The 22,646-nt window shown below is 43.9% G+C and overlaps 1 protein-coding gene across 1 annotated transcript in view; it reads left to right on the forward strand.

Annotated features, from left to right (window-relative positions):
• Nucleotides 1-3,604: 3,604 nt before the first annotated feature.
• Nucleotides 3,605-22,646, forward strand: part of LOC109871856 (collagen alpha-1(XI) chain-like) — a 120,482-nt gene continuing 101,440 nt past the window's right edge. Inside the window, 8 exon segments of the mRNA XM_031806762.1 lie at nt 3,605-3,622; nt 3,853-3,954; nt 4,454-4,510; nt 7,707-8,009; nt 10,209-10,271; nt 13,429-13,470; nt 13,931-13,993; nt 22,395-22,469. Of these exon segments, the coding sequence (XP_031662622.1) occupies nt 3,605-3,622; nt 3,853-3,954; nt 4,454-4,510; nt 7,707-8,009; nt 10,209-10,271; nt 13,429-13,470; nt 13,931-13,993; nt 22,395-22,469 (723 nt within the window).

Raw genomic sequence — 22,646 nt, forward strand, 5'->3', positions numbered from 1 at the left:
CGGGACATGGGTGATTGGAGTTTTTAACGATTTACCTTCCTCTGACACCGCCTGGTATAGAGGTCCTGGATGGCAGGGAGCTCGGCCCCAGTGATGTACTGGGCAGTATTCACCACTCTCTGTAGCGCCATGGGATCGAGGGCGGTGTTGTTGCCATACTAGACAATGATGCAGACAGTCAAAATGCTCTCAACGGTGCAGCTGTAGAGCTTTTTTGAGGATTTGAGTGTCCATGCCAAACCTTTTCAACCTCCTGAGGGGCAAGAGGCGCTGTCGTGCCTTCTTCTTGACTGTGCGTGTGTGCTTGGACCATTTGCTTGGACACCTGAAGCTCTCAACCTGCTCCACTGCAACCCTGTCGATGTGGATGGGGTGACTCGCCCCCCTCGTTTCCTGTAGTCCACAATCAGCTGCTTGGTGTTACTGACATTGAGGGAGAGCTTGTTGCTCTGGCACCACACTGCCAGGTCACTGACCTCCTCCCTGTAGGCTGACTCAGCCTACCACTGTCGTGTCGTCAGCAAACTTGATGATGGTGTTGGAGTCATGGGTGGCCACGCAGTTGTGGGTGAATAGGGAGTACAGGAAGGGACTAAGTACACACCCCTGTGGAGCCTGTGTTGAGGGTCAGCGTGGCGAAGGTAATATTGCCTACCCTCACCACCTGGGGTCGGCCCGTCGGGAAGTCCAGGATCCAGTTGCAGAGGGAGGAGTTCAGATCCAGAGTCCTAAGCCTGGTGATGACTTTGGAGGGGTCAATGGTGTTGAACTCTGAGCTGTAGTCAATGAACAGCATTCTCACATAGGTATTCCTTTTATCTAGATGGGTGAGGGCAGTGTGGAGAGAGCAAATGAGATTGCGTCATCAATGGATCTGTTGGGGGGGTATGCAAATTGGGGTGGGTCTAGGTTGTCTGGGAAGGTGGGGTTAATGTGTGCTATAACCAGCCTCTCAAAGCACTTCCTGATTACAGATGTGAGTGCTACAGGGTGGTAGTCATTGTGGCATGAAGCCTTAGAGTTCTTTGGAACAGGGATGATTGTGGTCATCTTAAAACATGTGTGGATTACAGACTGGGACAAGGAGAGGTTGAAAATGAACGTGAATATGCCTGCCAGCTGTTCTGCACATGCTCTGAGAACACGCCATGGAATACAGTCAGGCCCTGCAGCCTTGTGGGTGTTGACCTGATTAAAGACCTTTCTCAGGTCGGCATCGGAGAGCGAGATCACCCAATCCTGACGGCCCTCACACCCGGCACGATGTTGTTGTTGTCAAACCGTGCATTGCATTGAATTCATCTGGTAGAGAGGCATCGTTGGGCAGATCACGGTTGGGTCTTCCGTTGTAATCTGTAATGGACTGTAGCCCCTGCCACATGCAGTGGGAGCCTGAGTAATATGATTCCACATTCATCCTATATTGTCCTTTTGCTCGTTTGATGACTCTGCAGAGGTCATAGCTGGCCTTCTTGTACTTATTCCTGTCCTCGGCCGTAGCCTCAGGGTTGTCTGCAATAGCTCTGTCCTTTAGTTTAGCTCCAACCTCGATGTTAATCCAGGGCTTTTAATTAGGGAATCAGCAAACAATCACTTTGGGGACAATTTTGCCAATGGATTTTCTAATGAAGCCGGCGACGGAGATGGTTAGCTCGTCTCGAAACAGATTCCAATCAGCGCTAGCAAGGCAGTCGTTTAGCATAATCTCTGATTCTGGTGACCATTTCTCAACGGAACGAGTCACTGGTACTTCCTGTTTGAGTTTCTGCTTGTAAAGATGAAGCGAGAGTACTGATTTGGACAATGGCGGACAAGGGAGGGCCTTGTATGCTTGTTTGTGGGTAGAATAGCACTAGGACTTTATCGTCCCTTGTGGCAGTGGAGATGTGTTGATGGAAGTTGGGCATCACGTGTCGTAGAGACACAGAATTAAAATCACTGGCAACCAGAAAAGGAGCTGCTAGATGTTGGTTTTCTTGCCTGTTTATAACCTTGTACATTTAGGTGGTAGATCAGTTTTAATATAATATAGATTGTTGGTTCTATCGATGTAATTGTCTGCATAATTTCCAATCCCCCATTAAATATTTAGTAAGAAAATAAATACATATACAGTATATATTGTTATATTACCCGTCAAAAGTTTTAGAACACCTACTCATTCAAGGGTTTTTCTTTATTTTTTACTATTTTCTACATTGTAGAATAATGGTGAAGACATTTAAAACTATGAAATGCCAAAGCTGTCATCAAGTCGAAGGGTGGCTACTAAATATATTTTGATTTTTTTTAATACTTTTTTGGTTACTACATGATTACATATATGTTATTTCATAGTTTTCATGTCTTATTCTACAATGTAAAAAATAGTAATAAAAAATAGTAATTAAAATATATCTGGTACTGTGTACATTCGGAAAGTATTTTTTAAAACATTTTACAGCCTTAATTTAAAATGGATAAAACATGTTTTATTTTCTTCAACCCAAAGGCAAACTGTTGTTGTTTTTATTGTTACAAACGTATTACAAATAAAAAGCTGAAATATGACTTTGCATAAGTATTCAGACCTTTTACTCAGTATTTTGTTGAAGCACCTTTGGTAGTTATTTCAGCCTCGAGTCTTCTTGGGTATGACTCTGATCTCTGGAGAGACCTGAAAATAAGCTGTGCAGCAATGCTCCTCATCCAACCTTACAGAGCTTGGAGAGGATCTGCAGAGAAGAATGGGTGACTCCGGGATGCTGGCCTTCTAGGCAGAGTTGCAAAGAAAAAGCCATATCTCAGACTGACCAATAAAAAGAAAAGATTAAGATGGACAACAGAACACAGACACTGGACAGAGGAACTCTGCCTAGAAGGCCAGCATCCCGGAGTTGCCTCTTCACTGTTGATGTTGAGACTGGTGTTTTGCGGGTACTATTTAATGAAGCTGCCAGTTGATGACTTGTGAGGCATCTATTTCTCAAAACTAGACACTAATGTACTTGTCCTCTTGCTCAGTTGTGCACCGGGGCCTCCTACTCCTCTTTCTATTCTGGTTGGAGCCAGTTTGCTCTGTTCTGTGAAGGGAGTAGTACACAGCTTATAGGCAATGTCTCGCATGGAATAGCCTTCATTAATCAGAACAAGAATAGACTGACGAGTTTCAGAAGAAAGGTCTTTGTTTCCTGCCATTTTGAGCCTGTAATCGAACCCACAAATGCTGATGCTCCAGATACTCCACTAGTCTAAAGAAGGCCCGTTTTATTGCATCTTTAATCAGAACAACAGTTCTCAGATATGTTAACATAATTGGAAAAAGGGTTTTCAATTGATCAATTTGCCTTTTAAAATTATAAGCTTGGATTAGCTAACACAACGTGCCATTGGAACACAGGAGTGATGGTTGCTGATAATGGGCTTCTGTACTCCTATGTAGATATTCCATAAAAAATCTGCCGTTTCCAGCTACAATAGTCATTTACAACATTAACAATGTCTACACTATATGTCTGATCAATTTGATGTTATTTTAATGGACAAAAAAATTGCTTTTCTTTCAAAAAACCATTTTGAAGTGACCCCAAACTTTTCAACAGTAGTGTATATATACTTATTAAGGATGCTTAAAGCGTTGTCTGTGAGTAATTCAATTTTTTTTTTTACAACACACACTCCAGTACCATATTTAGAGTTTAGTTTAAAGAGAGCATGGGAACAGTCTGAACAACAATAAGCCTATCCTTCAACAGCTCTCATCTCAGTCGTAGCCATGTAAATATGAGGGATATGATTTTTTATTTTTTTTTACGTTTGAAAAAGAGACAATGTGTGTACTGACTGGTTGCCTGTCCCTTCTCTCCCGTCCAGTACAATTCGTACGACAGTGAGTACAGTGAGGTCTATGACTACAGTGAAGGAGAAGAAGCCACTGAAACTGTCCCAACCGAAGGAGCCAAACCTGCACCTGAGGTAAAATACAAGATTCACACACACACACACACACACACACACACACACACACACACACGCACACACACACACACACGCGCGCGCACACACACACACACACACACACGCGCACACACACACACACACACACGCGCACACACACACACGCACACACACACACGCGCGCACACACACACACACACACACATACACCAAATGGACAATGACTCCGTTCAATGAAGATGAGTCATACCTGTCTAATATCTAACATAGCTATAGATATAAGTATATCTATACTGTCTAATCGACAGTTACTACCATGTTGGTAAAATGGTCATTACAATAGATGTTGCTATCACATCGTGCTGCTGACGTGGCTCAACGTTGTAGTGTGTATTTAACAGCATCATTCCAAGCTCTTTTTTTTTCTTATTCTTCTTCATCATCCCACCATTTTGTTTTTAAAAAACTGTTTTCTTCTTCTTTTTCTTTGTTTTTGTTATGTGCTGTCGTGTGATAGGCTGTGGACGTAGCTCCACCCGCTGAGAATCCCACAGACTCAACCGTTCCAATCCTGGTACGTTGGCATGCTTCTCTTTGTCTACGATGACGACACGTTATCAATAAAGTGGTACTCTGTGTTGTCTCATCTTACTAAAACTACTGAGTTTAACAGACTGTGTGTGTGTGTGTGTCCAAAAATAACACCCTATTCCCATAAATAGTGCACTACTTTTGACCAGTCTGCAGGAGACTATTTGGTGCTTGTCAAAAGTAGTGCACTATATAGGGAATAGGGTAGCATTAGGGATGTATATTTAGGGTAAAGTAGTGCACTATATAGGGAATAGGGAAGCATTAGGGATGTATATTTAGGGTAAAGTAGTGCACTATATAGGGAATAGGGAAGCATTAGGGATGTATATTAGGGTAAAGTAGTGTACTATGTAGGGAATAGGGTAGCATTAGGGATGCATGTTAGGGTAAAGTAGTCCACTATATAGGGAATAGGGTAGCATTAGGGATGTATATTTAGGGTAAAGTAGTGTACTATGTAGGGAATAGGGTAGCATTAGGGATGTATATTTAGGGTAAAGTAGTGTACTATGTAGGGAATAGGGTAGCATTAGGGATGCATGTTAGGGTAAAGTAGTCCACTATATAGGGAATAGGGTAGCATTAGGGATGTATATTAGGGTAAAGTAGTGTACTATGTAGGGAATAGGGTAGCATTAGGGATGTATATTTAGGGTAAAGTAGTGTACTATGTAGGGAATAGGGTAGCATTAGGGATGTATATTTAGGGTAAAGTAGTGTACTATGTAGGGAATAGGGTAGCATTAGGGATGCATGTTAGGGTAAAGTAGTCCACTATATAGGGAATAGGGTAGCATTAGGGATGTATATTAGGGTAAAGTAGTGTACTATGTAGGGAATAGGGTAGCATTAGGGATGTATATTTAGGGTAAAGTAGTGTACGATGTAGGGAATAGGGTAGCATTAGGGATGTATGTTAGGGTAAAGTAGTGCACTATATAGGGAATAGGGTAGCATTAGGGATGTATATTAGGGTAAAGTAGTGTACTATGTAGGGAATAGGGTAGCATTAGGGATGTATATTTAGGGTAAAGTAGTGTACTATGTAGGGAATAGGGTAGCATTAGGGATGTATATTAGGGTAAAGTAGTGTACTATGTAGGGAATAGGGTAGCATTAGGGATGCATGTTAGGGTAAAGTAGTCCACTATATAGGGAATAGGGTAGCATTAGGGATGTATATTTAGGGTAAAGTAGTGTACTATGTAGGGAATAGGGTAGCATTAGGGATGTATATTAGGCTAAAGTAGTCCACTATATAGGGAATAGGGTAGCATTAGGGATGTATATTAGGGTAAAGTAGTGCACTATGTAGGGAATAGGGTAGCATTAGGGATGTATATTAGGGTAAAGTAGTGTACTATGTAGGGAATAGGGTAGCATTAGGGATGTATATTTAGGGTAAAGTAGTGTACTATGTAGGGAATAGGGTAGCATTAGGGATGCATGTTAGGGTAAAGTAGTCCACTATATAGGGAATAGGGTAGCATTAGGGATGTATATTAGGGTAAAGTAGTCCACTATATAGGGAATAGGGTAGCATTAGGGATGTATATTTAGGGTAAAGTAGTGCACTATGTAGGGAATAGGGTAGCAATAGGGATGTATATTTAGGGTAAAGTAGTGTACTATATAGGGAATAGGGTAGCATGTAAGACATAGACCACATCTTCATCTGAAGGAGGAAGGGGACCTCAGAGGACATCAAAGGAAGCGTTTGATGTGAAATGACAAAGATGGACCAATTTAAAGCACGTTGGATTATTGCGACAGCTGAGCTGCCAGACAGAGGAACATCAAACGCTTTATGTGGTGGTTTGATGTATATATGGAATGCTGGAACGCCTGCCAATACCACATGACGTGTGATACAACGACCTCACGTTATATTCTGGTAACGGTTTTCTCCTGGTGAAAGAGAGGCGGACCAAAATGCAGCGTGGTTATTTGTAAACATCTTTAAATAAAGATGAAAATACAAACACTATACAAAACAATAAACGTGGAAAAACCAAAACAGCCCTATCTGGTGCAACAAACACAGAGACAGGAACAATCACCCACAAGAGACCTAACGAATATGGCTGCCTAAATATGGTTCCCAATCAGAGACAACGATAACCACCTGCCTCTGATTGAGAACCACTTCAGGCAACCATAGACTTACCTAGAATACTTAACTAAACACTATCCCATAAACTACAAAAACCCTAGACAAAACAAACCACATAAATCACCCATGTCACACAGTACTTTCTACAAGCAGCCCGGGGGAATACAACGCAGGTTGTCTTTATGTGGATCTCTTGATTCTAAACTCACCATCCAACGAGTCACCGTCCAATTAACAAATGACAGTCCTCAGTTTGCAATCTCCAAGTTAGATTACTAGATATTAAAAAGATCAAGGAATAAACAGTCTTGGACTGTCTTCTTAATCTCTACCGTCTTCCTTGGAGTCATCCGAACCCTGTGTGGCTTTTAGGGTGCATCCCAAATGATACCGTATTCATTATTGGGCTCTGGTCAAAAGTAGTGCACTTTGTAGGGAATAAGGCTGCCACATGTTTCTACAGTCCCCTTTTGATATCCATCAGAAACAACACTTCAATCTGATCTTGATATAAACTGAACTAGTAAAATTCTGCCTGCTAATGAATTGCGACCAACTGGGTTCATAAAAACTCTACTAGTAAAATTCTGCCAGCTAATGAATTGCGACCAACGGGGCCGCATCCCATATCCTCTTTTTTGTCTCCAGTTTCCTGTCGTTTTATATGGTCAATCAGGAATTCCCTGCTTCCTTTTATTTATCCTTCTTAGACATAACTAACGCAGGGAAATACTGGTAACTGGGTTATTCACCAACCCTTCACCCTCTTTTATATGCTGCCTACTTCTGGGGCCCATATTTACAAGTTATCCAAGACCTTTGAGTGCTGATCTAGGTTTACTTTTACTTTTCAGATTATGGAGAAATAAGACAGGCGGGGACCATGTTTTTAGGTCACCTGACCTACTGACACGTAGCATCTGCATCAAACCAATGATGAATTAAATGTTTATTTTTTAAATTAGAAACATTAACCAATAGGTGAACTATTCCTCTCTCTAACCTCAACCCTCCATGTTCCCTCCCACTGCCTCCCCGCCCCCTCCTCACATCGACCAATCAGAACTACGACGAGGAAATAGTCGACGATTACGTCACCGGCGTGGAGCAGGTCGACGCCGACCCTACGGCTGCAGCAGAAATCGGCTCTGATACCAAAGGTCCCGACCCCGGTGCAGAATCGTACGATTTTAAGGAGTACGATATGAAGGAATACGGTGATATTAAAGAGATTGATACGAAACAGACGTACGAGTACGGTGACTATGGCGACTACGGCACCGGCGAGACCAAACCTACCTCCTTCCCAGCCTACGAGGATGAGTTTGGGCCGGGCGTACCTGCTGAGACCGACACAGATAGTAGTGTAAGTAGCATTTTATACTCATCCTGAATATACACATCTCAGAGACCAGTACATCTGAGTCTATGAGGCCTAACATAGAACCTAACATAGAACCTGAAATAGATGATAAACAAAAGTGAAATAAACAATACAAATGAACACTGTAGCCATTTTGTTTTCAGTCCCACTGTCCCACTGTACATCTGAGTCTATGAGGCCTAACATAGAACCTACTCAGGAGCTACTGCTGAAGGTACACTATGCTACTGTTGGCTTGGGAGGAGTGTCTGTGTGATTAGGGATATGTACCACAGAGCGAGGCGTCGATACTGAATGGAGATACACATCTCACTTCGTAACAATCCCTCTTACTCTCTCTGTCTTTCTGAACTCCCTCACTCTCTCTCTCGTTCTCTCTCTCTCTCTCTCTCGCTCTCTCTCTCTCTCTCTATGTCTGTCTTTCTGATCTCCCTCCCTCACACTCTCTCTCGTTCTCTCTTTCAATTCAATTCAAGGGCTTTATTGACATGGGAAACATATGTTAACTTTGCCAAAGCAAGTGAAATAGATGATAAACAAAAGTGAAATAAACAATAAAAATGAACAGTAAACATTACACTCAGAGGTTCCGAAAGAATAAAGACATTTTGTTTCTAGTCCCACTGTAGCCATTTTGTTTCCAGTCCCACTGTAGCCATTTTGTTTCTAGTCTCACTGTAGCCATTTTGTTTCCAGTCCCACTGTAGCCATTTTGTTTCCAGTCCCACTGTAGCCATTTTGTTTCTAGTCCCACTGTAGCCATTTTGTTTCCAGTCCCACTGTAGCCATTTTGTTTCTAGTCTCACTGTAGCCATTTTGTTTCCAGTCCCACTGTAGCCATTTTGTTTCCAGTCCCACTGTAGCCATTTTGTTTCTAGTCCCACTGTAGCCATTTTGTTTCTAGTCCCACTGTAGCCATTTTGTTTCCAGTCCCACTGTAGCTATTTTGTTTCTAGTCCCACTGTAGCCATTTTGTTTCTAGTCCCACTGTAGCCATTTTGTTTCTAGTCCCACTGTAGCCATTTTGTTTCTAGTCCCACTGTAGCCATTTTGTTTCTAGTCCCACTGTAGCCATTTTGTTTCCAGTCCCACTGTAGCCATTTTGTTTCTAGTCCCACTGTAGCCATTTTGTTTCTAGTCCCACTGTAGCCATTTTGTTTCTAGTCCCACTGTAGCCATTTTGTTTCTAGTCCCACTGTAGCCATTTTGTTTCTAGTCCCACTGTAGCCATTTTGTTTCCAGTCCTATTTCTCCCACAGCAGTGGAGGTCAGTACTGTTCAAGATGAGGGAGGACAATCACTTTTCCATGAACACGGCCTTATTTCTATTACAGCATATTGGATGACTGTCATTCATTTTCCATTCAGCCAGCTCAATGTAATAGTGATAAGTTTAGGTTACGACATGATACTCTTTATTTTTTCCCCTATACCAATCATGAGGTTGCTACAACCGAGCTTATGAATGAAAGGTTAACAACGTTTCATCATGAATTCTTCCTGTGTGAAGTCATTGTGTCAACAATATCTGGTGTCCAGGACCCCCGCTGTGTTCAGTTAGTTATGTACATCCCAAATGGCACCCTATTCCCTATATAGTGCACTACACATAGGGTCCTGGTCAAAAGTTGTGCACTATAAAAGGAACACAGTGCAATTTGGGATACATCCCCGTTTGTCATCTTCAGTGGCTTTGGAAAACTAACCAATATCATTCGGACCAAGACTCAAATTGTGGCTCCTTTACGAACCACATCTTGTGGTTAATAATTCCTACGTAGACTAAAAACACATTTAGCATTTAGCCTTAACAAATGTTCCACTACCAGGCACAGACAGGCACTCTGCATTTTGAAGGGGTCTGGATCTTTTCTTATCTCGTTTACAGCTGGAAGTGGTAGTGTATTAAATTCTCAGAATCTCCTGGTGAAATGAGGACACCCGATTGGGTAGGACTTCCCTTGCTTGACTTCCCATGACTACTTCACCTCTGATTGGTTATAATTCACACTGCTGGTGTTTGTGACATCAGCTTAGAACCTGGTGATGCTGCCACCACGCCTACAGAAGGATTTTCTTTGGGGAAATACTGACGCCCCCCCCCCCCCCCCCCCCCCTCGTGTTTGGTTGACAACTCGCAGATCTGTATTCTGATAGGATGTCTCTGTGGTGTGTTTTCAGATTGGAGGAGGTAGATATGGCGGAGAGAAAGGAGAGAAGGGAGAACCCGCCATCATTGAACCCGTAGGTGGAAGGCAGCACGTTTTATCACTACTGTATAACTAGGTATCAGTGATGCATCAGCTAAAACCGGGTTAACTTTGCCGTAAACATCATTTTCTGACGTTTCTCCTGCTTCAGCACAGTCCCACTCCATGTTTCCCCGACTCATAAACATGACACGTTGTACAGCCACTGGGTATTATCACTACTGTATAACTAGTTATTATCACTACTGTATAACTAGGTATCAGTGATGCATCAGCTAAAACCGGGTTAACTTTGCCGTAAACATCATTTTCTGACGTTTCTCCTGCTTCAGCACAGTCCCACTCCATGTTTCCCCGACTCATAAACATGACACGTTGTACAGCCACTGGGTATTATCACTACTATATAACTAGTTATTATCACTACTATATAACTAGTTATTATCACTACTGTATAACTAGTTATTATCACTACTATATGACTAGTTATTATCACTGCTGTATAACTAGTTATTAACACTACTATATAACTAGTTATTATCACTACTGTATAACTAGTTATTATCACTACTGTATAACTAGTTATTATTATTATCACTACTGTTTAACTAGGTATTATCAATACTATATAACTAGTTAGTATCACTGCTATATAACTAGGTATTATCAATACTATATAACTAGTTATTATCACTACTGTTTAACTAGGTATTATCAATACTATATAACTAGTTATTATCACTACTGTTTAACTAGGTATTATCAATACTATATAACTAGTTAGTATCACTACTATATAACTAGTTATTATCACTGCTATATAACTAGGTATTATCAATACTATATAACTAGTTAGTATCACTACTATATAACTAGTTATTATCACTGCTATATAACTAGGTATTATCAATACTATATAACTAGTTATTATCACTACTATATAACTAGGTATTACTGTATAACTAGTTATTATCACTGCTATATAACTAGTTATTATCAATAATATATAACTAGTTATTATCACTACTATATAACTAGGTATCATCAATACTATATAACTAGTTCGTATCACTACTGTATAACTAGTTATTATCACTGCTATATAACTAGGTATTATCACTACTATATAACTAGTTATTATCACTACTATATAACTAGTTATTATCACTACTATATAACTAGTTATTATCACTACTGTATAACTAGGTATTATCACTACTGTGTAACTAGGTATTATCACTACTGTATAACTAGTTATTATCACTACTGTGTAACTAGGTATTATCACTACTGTATAACTAGTTATTATCACTACTGTGTAACTAGTTATTATCACTACTATATAACTAGTTATTATCACTACTGTGTAACTAGGTATTCATGATGTATCATCAACTGTACTCTGTCTCCACTCTGCCTGTAGATATACTGCCGTCTCTGAATGCTAATGTATCCATGTTTCCCTCTCTTTTCTCTGTCTTCCATCTCTTTCTGTCTTCTCTCTCTTTTCTCTGTCTTCCATCTCTTTCTCTGTCTTCCCCCTCTTTTATCTGTCTTCCCTCTCTTTTCTGTCTTCCCCCTCTTTTCTCTGTCTTCCCCTCTTTTCTCTGTCTTCCCCCTCTTTTCTCTGTCTTCCCCCTCTTTTCTCTGTCTTCCCCTCTTTTCTCTGTCTTCCCTCTCTTTTCTCTGTCTTCCCCCTCTTTTCTCTGTCTTCCCGCTCTTTCCTCTGTCTTCCCCTCTTTTCTCTGTCTTCCCCCTCTTTTCTGTCATCACCCTCTTTTCTCTGTCTTCCCCCTCTTTTCTGTCATCACCCTCTTTTCTCTGTCTTCCCCCTCTTTTCTGTCATCACCCTCTTTCCTCTGTCTTCCCCCTCTTTTCTGTCATCACCCTCTTTCCTCTGTCTTCCCCTCTTTCCTCTGTCTTCCCCCTCTTTTATCTGTCTTCCCTCTCTTTTCTGTCTTCCCCCTCTTTTCTCTGTCTTCCCCCTCTTTTCTCTGTCTTCCCGCTCTTTCCTCTGTCTTCCCCTCTTTTCTCTGTCTTCCCTCTCTTTTCTCTGTCTTCCCCCTCTTTTCTCTGTCTTCCCGCTCTTTCCTCTGTCTTCCCCTCTTTTCTCTGTCTTCCCCCTCTTTTCTGTCATCACCCTCTTTTCTCTGTCTTCCCCCTCTTTTCTGTCATCACCCTCTTTTCTCTGTCTTCCCCCTCTTTTCTGTCATCACCCTCTTTTCTCTGTCTGCCCCCTCTTTTCTGTCATCACCCTCTTTCCTCTGTCTTCCCCTCTTTCCTCTGTCTTCCCCCTCTTTTCTCTGTCTTCCCTCTCCTTTCTCTGTCTACCCCTCTTTTCTCTGTCTTCCCCTCTTTTCTGTCTTCCCACTCTTTTCTCTGTCTTCCCCTCTTTTCTCTGTCTTCCCTCTCTTTTCTCTGTCTTCCCCCTCTTTTCTCTGTCTTCCCCCTCTTTTCTCTGTCTTCCCTCTCTTTTATCTGTCTTCCCTCTCTTTTCTGTCATCACCCTCTTTTCTCTGTCTTCCCCCTCTTTTCTGTCATCACCCTCTTTTCTCTGTCTTCCCCCTCTTTTCTGTCATCACCCTCTTTTCTCTGTCTGCCCCCTCTTTTCTGTCATCACCCTCTTTCCTCTGTCTTCCCCTCTTTCCTCTGTCTTCCCCCTCTTTTCTCTGTCTTCCCTCTCCTTTCTCTGTCTACCCCTCTTTTCTCTGTCTTCCCCCTCTTTTCTGTCTTCCCACTCTTTTCTCTGTCTTCCCTCTCTTTTCTCTGTCTTCCCTCTCTTTTCTCTGTCTTCCCTCTCTTTTCTCTGTCTTCCCCCTCTTTTCTCTGTCTTCCCTCTCTTTTATCTGTCTTCCCTCTCTTTTCTCTGTCTTCCCCCTCTTTTCTCTCTCTTCCCCTCTTTTCTCTGTCTTCCCTCTCTTTTCTCTGTCTTCCCCCTCTTTTCTCTGTCTTCCCGCTCTTTCCTCTGTCTTCCCCTCTTTTCTCTGTCTTCCCTCTCTTTTCTCTGTCTTCCCCCTCTTTTCTGTCATCACCCTCTTTTCTCTGTCTTCCCCTCTTTTCTCTGTCTTCCCTCTCTTTTCTCTGTCTTCGCCCTCTTTTCTCTGTCTTCCCCCTCTTTGATCTGTCTTCCCCCTCTTTTCTCTGTCTTCCCTCTCTTTTCTCTGTCTTCCCTCTCCTTCATTGTCTTCCAGGGGATGCTGATTGAAGGACCCCAAGGAGGCCCCGGCCAAGCTGTGAGTATCACGTTCTCTCTTTGCCTCCCTCTCTCCCAGACCTACTCTCTCTCTTTGCCTCCCTCTCTCCCAGACCTACTCTCTCTCTTTGCCTCCAGAGAGCGAGCTAGAGAGAGTGAGAGAAAGAAAGAGAGAGAGAGAGAGAGAGAGAGAGAGAGAGAGAGACAGACAGACAGACAGACAGACAGACAGACAGACAGACAGACAGACAGACAGACAGACAGACAGACAGACAGACAGACAGACAGACAGACAGACAGACAGAGAGAGAGAGAGAGAGAGAGAGAGACAGAGAGAGAGACAGAGAGAGAGACAGAGAGAGAGAGAGAGAGAGAGAGAGACAGAGAGAGACAGAGAGAGAGAGAGTGTAGCTTTGTCTCTCTGAGGTTGATAAATTAAATGTGGTAGCAGTTTGGTAAGCTAGCTCTGCTGTAGTTAATGTGTATGTGTGCGTTCACAGGGCTTGCCCGGCGCCCCAGGCTCCCAGGGTGCCCCTGGCCCACACGGAGACCACGGTGACAGGGTAAGTGAGCTGTCGCTGCTCAGGAACTCCCTTTGCACTTCCTGCTGTTGGAAATAGGTAATTCTCTCATTACCCACCACCTCCTTTAACTCTCTGACTCTCATTTTAACCCATCACTATAGTAACATATAGTGTAAAGACTATTCAGAGTGTGGTTGGAGAACTCTGGCTCATAGAATATACAGTAGAACCCTCGTAGAATATACAGTAGAACCCTCATAGAATATACAGTACAACCCTCGTAGAATATACAGTAGAACCCTCGTAGAATATACAGTACAACCCTCATAGAATATACAGTAGAACCCTCAGCACATCAAACCAATACAACTATAGCGGTTTAGAAATACCAAAGAATGGAATGTTAAGGGAGATCTCAGTGAATGGAATGTTAATGGACATCTCAGTGAATGGAATGTTAAGGGAGAGCTCAGTGAATGGAATGTTAAGGGAGATCTCAGTGAATGGAATGTTAAGGGAGATCTAAGTGAATGGAATGTTAAGGGAGATCTAAGTGAATGGAATGTTAAGGGAGATCTCAGTGATTGGAATGTTAAGGGAGATCTAAGTGAATGGAATGTTAAGGGAGATCTCAGTGAATGGAATGTTAAGGGAGATCTCAGTGAATGGAATGTTAAGGGAGATCTCAGCGAATGGAATGTTAAGGGAGATCTCAGTGAATGGAATGTTAAGGGAGATCTCAGTGAATGGAATGTTAAGGGAGATCTCAGTGAATGGAATGTTAAGGGAGATCTCAGTGAATGGAATGTTAAGGGAGATCTCAGTGAATGGAATGTTAAGGGAGATCTCAGTGAATGGAATGTTTTAGTATTTTTTGAGAGAATACCAAGTGTGCAAAGCTTTTATCTAGGCAAAGAGTGGCTACTTTGTAGAATCTCAAATATAAAATAGATGTTGATTTGTTTAACACTTTTTTAGGGTTACTACATGATTCCATATGTGTTTTTTTCCTAGTTTTGATGTCTTCACTAGTATTCTACAATGTCGACAATAGTTTAAAAAAATAAAGGAAAAGCCCTGGAATGAGTACAGGTCCAAACCTTTGACTGGTACTGTATATTTTGGAGAATGTAGTTATTAGACCCCTCAGGCCAAGTCTGACCAGTCTGTCTCCTTGGACCGTGGCTAATATAGCTGACTAATAATGAGTCAGCATTCCACTTACTTCACTGATTCTTAGATGACAGTCTATTCATAGTAACAGTATATTATGATAATGAAGACATTAGTTTAAAAATAATAAACACAGTGTTTCAGACAAGACTGGTCTTGACAACAAGCCATCCATCTTGGTTTTACAAAGAAGAGAAGCCAGCAGGTATGACTATATAGGAAGTGGTTTCTCTGTGTCCTTCTCCTTCGGCTGGGTTTGTAGTAGAGCCCCACACCTTCATACCACGGGGAGAAAAGAGGTCAATCAGCCACGGCTTGCTACTGCACCGGGGAGGAGAAGGAGAGGGAAGGGAGGAGAGGAAAGAAGGAAAGGAGGGGAGGAAGACCGAGGGGCAGGCCCGGGAAACCAAATAACTCGGATTACCCTCAACAACACATAGTTGTAGAACTACGTCCCTATTCCCTATTGGCCCGGGTTAAAAGTAGTACACTAAATAGGCCATAGTGTGCTATTTGGGTCGCTGGCTGTTTTTTTTCTCTCTCGATGTCTCAGTTTCAAGGGGCCTTAAAGCCGACCTCAGACCCTCCAGCAGCACATCAAACAATAAGGCACCCTTAGAGTGTCAATGTACTTCTTTAAGGGCTGCACTGGATCCTGGTCTAAAGTAGTGCCCTATATCGGGGACTCCGGTGCCAATTGGGACACAGCCCAGGGACTGTAGATCTGAGGACATTTAGTTTGATTGATTGACACTGAATAAGTGGCCCCTCTTTAAGAATCTGTAGTGCGAGTTTGTTTTTTCTTCCTAGAATGTGGTGAATCGAGCCTGTTTCCCCCCCCCCCTACACACCCTACATTGTAAATTGTAAATAAGAATTTGTTCTTAACTGACTTGCCTGGTTAAATAAAAGTTAAATAAACAAAACAAAAATGTAATTACAAATAAATGGGAATAGGACAACTTGAGACCCAACCTTAGAATGCCCTCGAGGGAAGACACACCCATCAAGCCCACCTCAGCAGAGTCAAACGTCCCCCTCCCCTCCCCTCCCCTCCCCTCCCCTCCCCTCCCCTCCCCTCCCCTCCCCTTCTCTCCCCTCCCCTCCCCTCCCCTCCCCTCCCCTCCCCTCCCCTCCCCTCCCCTCCTCTCCCCTCCCCTCCCCTCCCCTCCCCTCCTCTCCCCTCCTCTCCCCACCTCTCCCCTCCTCTCCTCTCCTCTCCTCTCCTCTCCTCTCCTCTCCTCTCCTCTCCTCTCCCCTCCCCTCCTCTCCTCTCCCCTCCTCTCCCCTCCTCCCCCTCCTCTCCCCTCCTCTCCCCTCCCCTCTCCTCCTCTCCTCTCCCCTCCTCTCCCCTCCTCTCCCCTCCTCTCCTCTCCCCTCCCCTCCTCTCCCCTCCCCTCCTCTCCCCTCCTCTCCCCTCCTCTCCCCTCCTCTCCCCTCCCCTCCTCTCCCCTCCTCTCCCCTCCTCTCCCCTCCCCTCTCCTCCTCTCCCCTCCTCTCCCCTCCTCTCCTCTCTTCTCCTCTCCCCTCCTCTCCCCTCCCCTCCTCTCCTCTTGACACACAAAAGCCTTTTTGTTCCAGTAAGAGCAGAATGCTCAGAAAATATTTGTCTGATCCCGGATCCCTCCACCCCAGTCCGTCGTTGCCTCTCCATTTCCTCCCAGGAGGAGTTAGCCTGACTGAGAATTGACAGGCCCATTGAAAGTGACCCGGTGCTGGTGGTTCTGAAGTTTGGGATTTTTGGAGAGAGTGCAGGGTCTCCCTAACACACACACACACACTATACCCTTGCAGGGATTATCCTTTGATCAGCACATTTCTCACATAACCGACCCTGCACCCCTCGCCTCCTCTCTCCCCACCACACCCTACCCCACCCAATGATATATATATATATGATGACTGATAGATGGTGCTGTGTTGAAGCCTCCATCTTGGTACTCCCCCACCGTTTATAATATACATATGTATATATACACTAGATGACTGACAGATGGTGCTGTGTTGAAGCCTCCATCTTGGTACTCCCCCACCGTTTATAATATACATATGTATATATACACTAGATGACTGATAGATGGTGCTGTGTTGAAGCCTCCATCTTGGTACTCCCCCACCGTTTATAATATACATATGTATATATACACTAGATGACTGATAGATGGTGCTGTGTTGAAGCCTCCATCTTGGTACTCCCCCACCGTTTATAATATACATATGTATATATACACTAGATGACTGATAGATGGTGCTGTGTTGAAGCCTCCATCTTGGTACTCCCCCACCGTTTATAATATACATATGTATATATACACTAGATGACTGACAGATGGTGCTGTGTTGAAGCCTCCATCTTGGTACTCCCCCACCGTTTATAAATAATATTTTGCAAGTGATAGAAATGCATTTATTAATGTCTACATTTGTTTTTGCCACATCTATTATACTACAGACACATTAATGTGTACTTTTAAATCATATTATGTGAGCTAAACATGCAAATGAAAACATATTTAAAAAACGTATTTGTTATTGTCACCACTACAACATTAATGTCCCCACTACAACAAACATACTAAAATAAATTGACTACTTCTTCTAGGGAGTGCCAATATGGCCGACCGGTGGTTTCAAAACCTCTCATTGGCCAATACATAACATCAGCAATCCGGAGTTGATATATTGTACATGATTGATCCCACCACAGCCCCACTACCCCAAGTCCCTGCAGTACCACTGTGTGGTGACTGGGGGGGGGGCAGTAAGGAGTCTATGGCTATGTTTAGAATGGCACCCTATTCACTATACAGCGCCCTACCTTTGACCAAGGCCCATAGGACTCTGGTCAAAAGTAGTGCACTATATAGGGAATAGGGTGCCATAGGACTCTGGGCCCATAGGACTCTGGTCAAAAGTAGTGCACTATATAGGGAATAGGGTGCCATAGGACTCTGGGCCCATAGGACTCTGGTCAAAAGTAGTGCACTATATAGGGAATAGGGTGCCATAGGACTCTGGTCAAAAGTAGTGCACTATATAGGGAATAGGGTGCCATAGGACTCTGGGCCCATAGGACTCTGGTCAAAAGTAGTGCACTATATAGGGAATAGGGTGCCATAGGACTCTGGTCAAAAGTAGTGCACTATATAGGGAATAGGGTGCCATAGGACTCTGGGCCCAAAGGACTCTGGTCAAAAGTAGTGCACTATATAGGGAATAGGGTGCCATAGGACTCTGGGCCCATAGGACTCTGGTCAAACGTAGTGCACTATATAGGGAATAGGGTGCCATAGGACTCTGGGCCCATAGGACTCTGGTCAAAAGTAGTGCACTATATAGGGAATAGGGTGTCATTACAGAGTTAGCCATATGTAGCTCTCTGGATATCCCTCTGGATAAGACAGCAAGGCAGGCAGTCAACCAGCCAGACAGTTAGGATGTCAGTCAGGCAGTCAGTCAGTCAGGCAGTCAGTTAGTCAGAGAAGGGAAGCAGTAACACATGGGAACAATTTGACCCAGCAGAACACATCTGAGACAGACAGAGACTAGATCAGAGCACATCTGAGACAGACAGAGACTAGATCAGAGCACGTCTGAGACAGACAGAGACTAGAGCAGAGCACGTCTGAGACAGACAGAGACTAGATCAGAGCACGTCTGAGACAGACAGAGACTAGATCAGAGCATGTCTGAGACAGACAGAGACTAGATCAGAGCACGTCTGAGACAGACAGAGACTAGATCAGAGCACGTCTGAGACAGACAGAGACTAGATCAGAGCACGTCTGAGACAGACAGAGACTAGATCAGAGCACGTCTGAGACAGACAGAGACTAGATCAGAGCACGTCTGAGACAGACAGAGACTAGATCAGAGCACGTCTGAGACAGACAGAGACTAGATCAGAGCACATCTGAGACAGACAGAGACTAGATCAGAGCACGTCTGAGACAGACAGAGACTAGATCAGAGCACGTCTGAGACAGACAGAGACTAGATCAGAGCACGTCTGAGACAGACAGAGACTAGATCAGAGCACGTCTGAGACAGACAAAGACTAGATCAGAGCACGTCTGAGACAGACAAAGACTAGATCAGAGAGCGTGACCAGCTTGCTAAAGAGATCATGCCCTGGCCTGGCCTGCTAAAGAGATCTAGCCCTGGTCTGGTCTGTTAAAGAGATCTAGCCCTGGTCTGGTCTGTTATAGAGATCTAGCCCTGTTCTGTTAAAGAGATCTAGCCCTGGCCTGTTAAAGAGATCTAGCCCTGGTCTGTTAAAGAGATCTAGCCCTGGCCTGTTAAAGATATCTAGCCCTGGCCTGTTAAAGAGATCTAGCCCTGGTCTGGTCTGTAAAAGAGATCTAGCCCTGGTCTGGCCTGTTAAAGAGATCTAGCCCTGGTCTGTAAAAGAGATCTAGCCCTGGTCTGTAAAAGAGATCTAGCCCTGGTCTGTAAAAGAGATCTAGCCCTGGTCTGTTAAAGAGATCTAGCCCTGGTCTGTTAAAGAGATCTAGCCCTGGCCTGGTCTGTTAAAGAGATCTTGCCCTGGTATGTTAAAGAGATCTAGCCCTGGCCTGGTCTGTTAAAGAGATCTAGCCCTGGTCTGTTAAAGAGATCTAGCCCTGGTCTGTTAAAGAGATCTAGTCCTGGTCTGGTCTGTTAAAGAGATCTATCCCTGGTCTGGTCTGTTAAAGAGATCTAGCCCTGGTCTGGTCTGTTAAAGAGATCTAGCCCTGGTCTGTTAAAGAGATCTAGCCCTGGCCTGTTAAAGAGATCTAGCCCTGGTCTGTAAAAGAGATCTAGCCCTGGTCTGTTAAAGAGATCTAGCCCTGGTCTGTTAAAGAGATCTAGCCCTGGCCTGGTCTGTTAAAGAGATCTAGCCCTGGCCTGGTCTGTTAAAGAGATCTAGCCCTGGTCTGGTCTGTTAAAGAGATCTAGCCCTGGTCTGGCCTGTTAAAGAGATCTAGCCCTGGTCTGTAAAAGAGATCTAGCCCTGGTCTGTAAAAGAGATCTAGCCCTGGTCTGTTAAAGAGATCTAGCCCTGGTCTGTTAAAGAGATCTAGCCCTGGCCTGGTCTGTTAAAGAGATCTAGCCCTGGCCTGGTCTGTTAAAGAGATCTAGCCCTGGTCTGGTCTGTTAAAGAGATCTAGCCCTGGTCTGTTAAAGAGATCTAGCCCTGGTCTGTTAAAGAGATCTAGTCCTGGTCTGGTCTGTTAAAGAGATCTAGCCCTGGTCTGGTCTGTTAAAGAGATCTAGCCCTGGTCTGGTCTGGTCTGTTAAAGAGATCTAGCCCTGGTCTGGTCTGTTCAAGAGATCTAGCCCTGGTCTGTTAAAGAGATCTATCCCTGGCCTGGTCTGTTAAAGAGATCTAGCCCTGGTCTGTTAAAGATATCTAGCCCTGGCCTGTTAAAGAGATCTAGCCCTGGTCTGGTCTGTAAAAGAGATCTAGCCCTGGTCTGGCCTGTTAAAGAGATCTAGCCCTGGTCTGTAAAAGAGATCTAGCCCTGGTCTGTAAAAGAGATCTAGCCCTGGTCTGTAAAAGAGATCTAGCCCTGGTCTGTTAAAGAGATCTAGCCCTGGTCTGTTAAAGAGATCTAGCCCTGGCCTGGTCTGTTAAATAGATCTTGCCCTGGTATGTTAAAGAGATCTAGCCCTGGCCTGGTCTGTTAAAGAGATCTAGCCCTGGTCTGTTAAAGAGATCTAGCCCTGGTCTGTTAAAGAGATCTAGTCCTGGTCTGGTCTGTTAAAGAGATCTATCCCTGGTCTGGTCTGTTAAAGAGATCTAGCCCTGGTCTGGTCTGTTAAAGAGATCTAGCCCTGGTCTGTTAAAGAGATCTAGCCCTGGCCTGTTAAAGAGATCTAGCCCTGGTCTGTAAAAGAGATCTAGCCCTGGTCTGTTAAAGAGATCTAGCCCTGGTCTGTTAAAGAGATCTAGCCCTGGCCTGGTCTGTTAAAGAGATCTAGCCCTGGCCTGGTCTGTTAAAGAGATCTAGCCCTGGTCTGGTCTGTTAAAGAGATCTAGCCCTGGTCTGGCCTGTTAAAGAGATCTAGCCCTGGTCTGTAAAAGAGATCTAGCCCTGGTCTGTAAAAGAGATCTAGCCCTGGTCTGTTAAAGAGATCTAGCCCTGGTCTGTTAAAGAGATCTAGCCCTGGCCTGGTCTGTTAAAGAGATCTAGCCCTGGCCTGGTCTGTTAAAGAGATCTAGCCCTGGTCTGGTCTGTTAAAGAGATCTAGCCCTGGTCTGTTAAAGAGATCTAGCCCTGGTCTGTTAAAGAGATCTAGTCCTGGTCTGGTCTGTTAAAGAGATCTAGCCCTGGTCTGGTCTGTTAAAGAGATCTAGCCCTGGTCTGGTCTGGTCTGTTAAAGAGATCTAGCCCTGGTCTGGTCTGTTCAAGAGATCTAGCCCTGGTCTGTTAAAGAGATCTATCCCTGGCCTGGTCTGTTAAAGAGATCTAGCCCTGGTCTGTTAGATATCTAGCCCTGGTCTGTTAAAGAGATCTAGTCCTGGTCTGTTAAAGAGATCTAGCCCTGGCCTGTTAAAGATATCTAGCCCTGGCCTGTTAAAGAGATCTAGCCCTGGTCTGGTCTGTAAAAGAGATCTAGCCCTGGTCTGGCCTGTTAAAGAGATCTTGCCCTGGTCTGTAAGGGGGGGGGAAGCATATCCGTTAAATCATTAGCATTAGCATAACTATTTTTCCTCAGTTCTTTATCATCAACATAATGTTGTGATGATGTGTCTGAGTTCCCACCACATACCTTGACATTGATTTCACAATGCTAATAAAATGCAATGTATTTTTGTATGGCTGGATGCTAGTTTTAAGTCCTCTGCTAATTTACAGTAGGAAGTCCCACCCCTCTGCTAATTCACAGTAGGAAGTCCCACCCCTCTGCTAATTCACAGTAGGAAGTCCCACCCCTCTGCTAATTCACAGTAGGAAGTCCCACCCCTCTGCTCGTCAGTAGTGGCCTGGTCGTAAAAGATCACCGTGGCCAAACATCAAACCTCACCATCTTCATTACTTTCTCAAGGTCTATGAAATACTCCAAATGTTCTGTACCCACATACTCTTTTCCTCTTTACAGATTATATCAGTAATCATGTATATTTCCTATGTTATCATGATTAAGAAGTTCCTTCCCCTTTAACTTTGTAGTCAACCTCTCTCTAAATTATTCTATAATAACCAAATGTCTGTCTGTCTGTCTGTCTGTCTGTCTGTCTGTCTGTCTTTCTCTCTCCCTCTCTCTCTCCTACATTACCCAGGGTCCTCCAGGGCGTGCTGGTCTTCCTGGTTCAGACGGAGTTCCTGGTCCTCCAGGTACCCTTCTAATGCTGCCAGTAAGTCCCCTCTTACCTCATCTTTCCTCTCTCTCTACCTCTCTCCTTTGCTCTCTACCTCTCTCCTTCGCTCTCTACCTCTCTCCTTCGCTCTCTACCTCTCTTCTTCCCTCTCTACCTCTCTCCTTCCCTCTCTACCTCTCTCCTTCCCTCTCTACCTCTCTCCCTCCCTCTCTA

This window comes from Oncorhynchus kisutch, linkage group LG27 (genome assembly GCF_002021735.2).
Source record: "Oncorhynchus kisutch isolate 150728-3 linkage group LG27, Okis_V2, whole genome shotgun sequence".
Taxonomy (NCBI): Eukaryota; Metazoa; Chordata; class Actinopteri; order Salmoniformes; family Salmonidae; genus Oncorhynchus; species Oncorhynchus kisutch.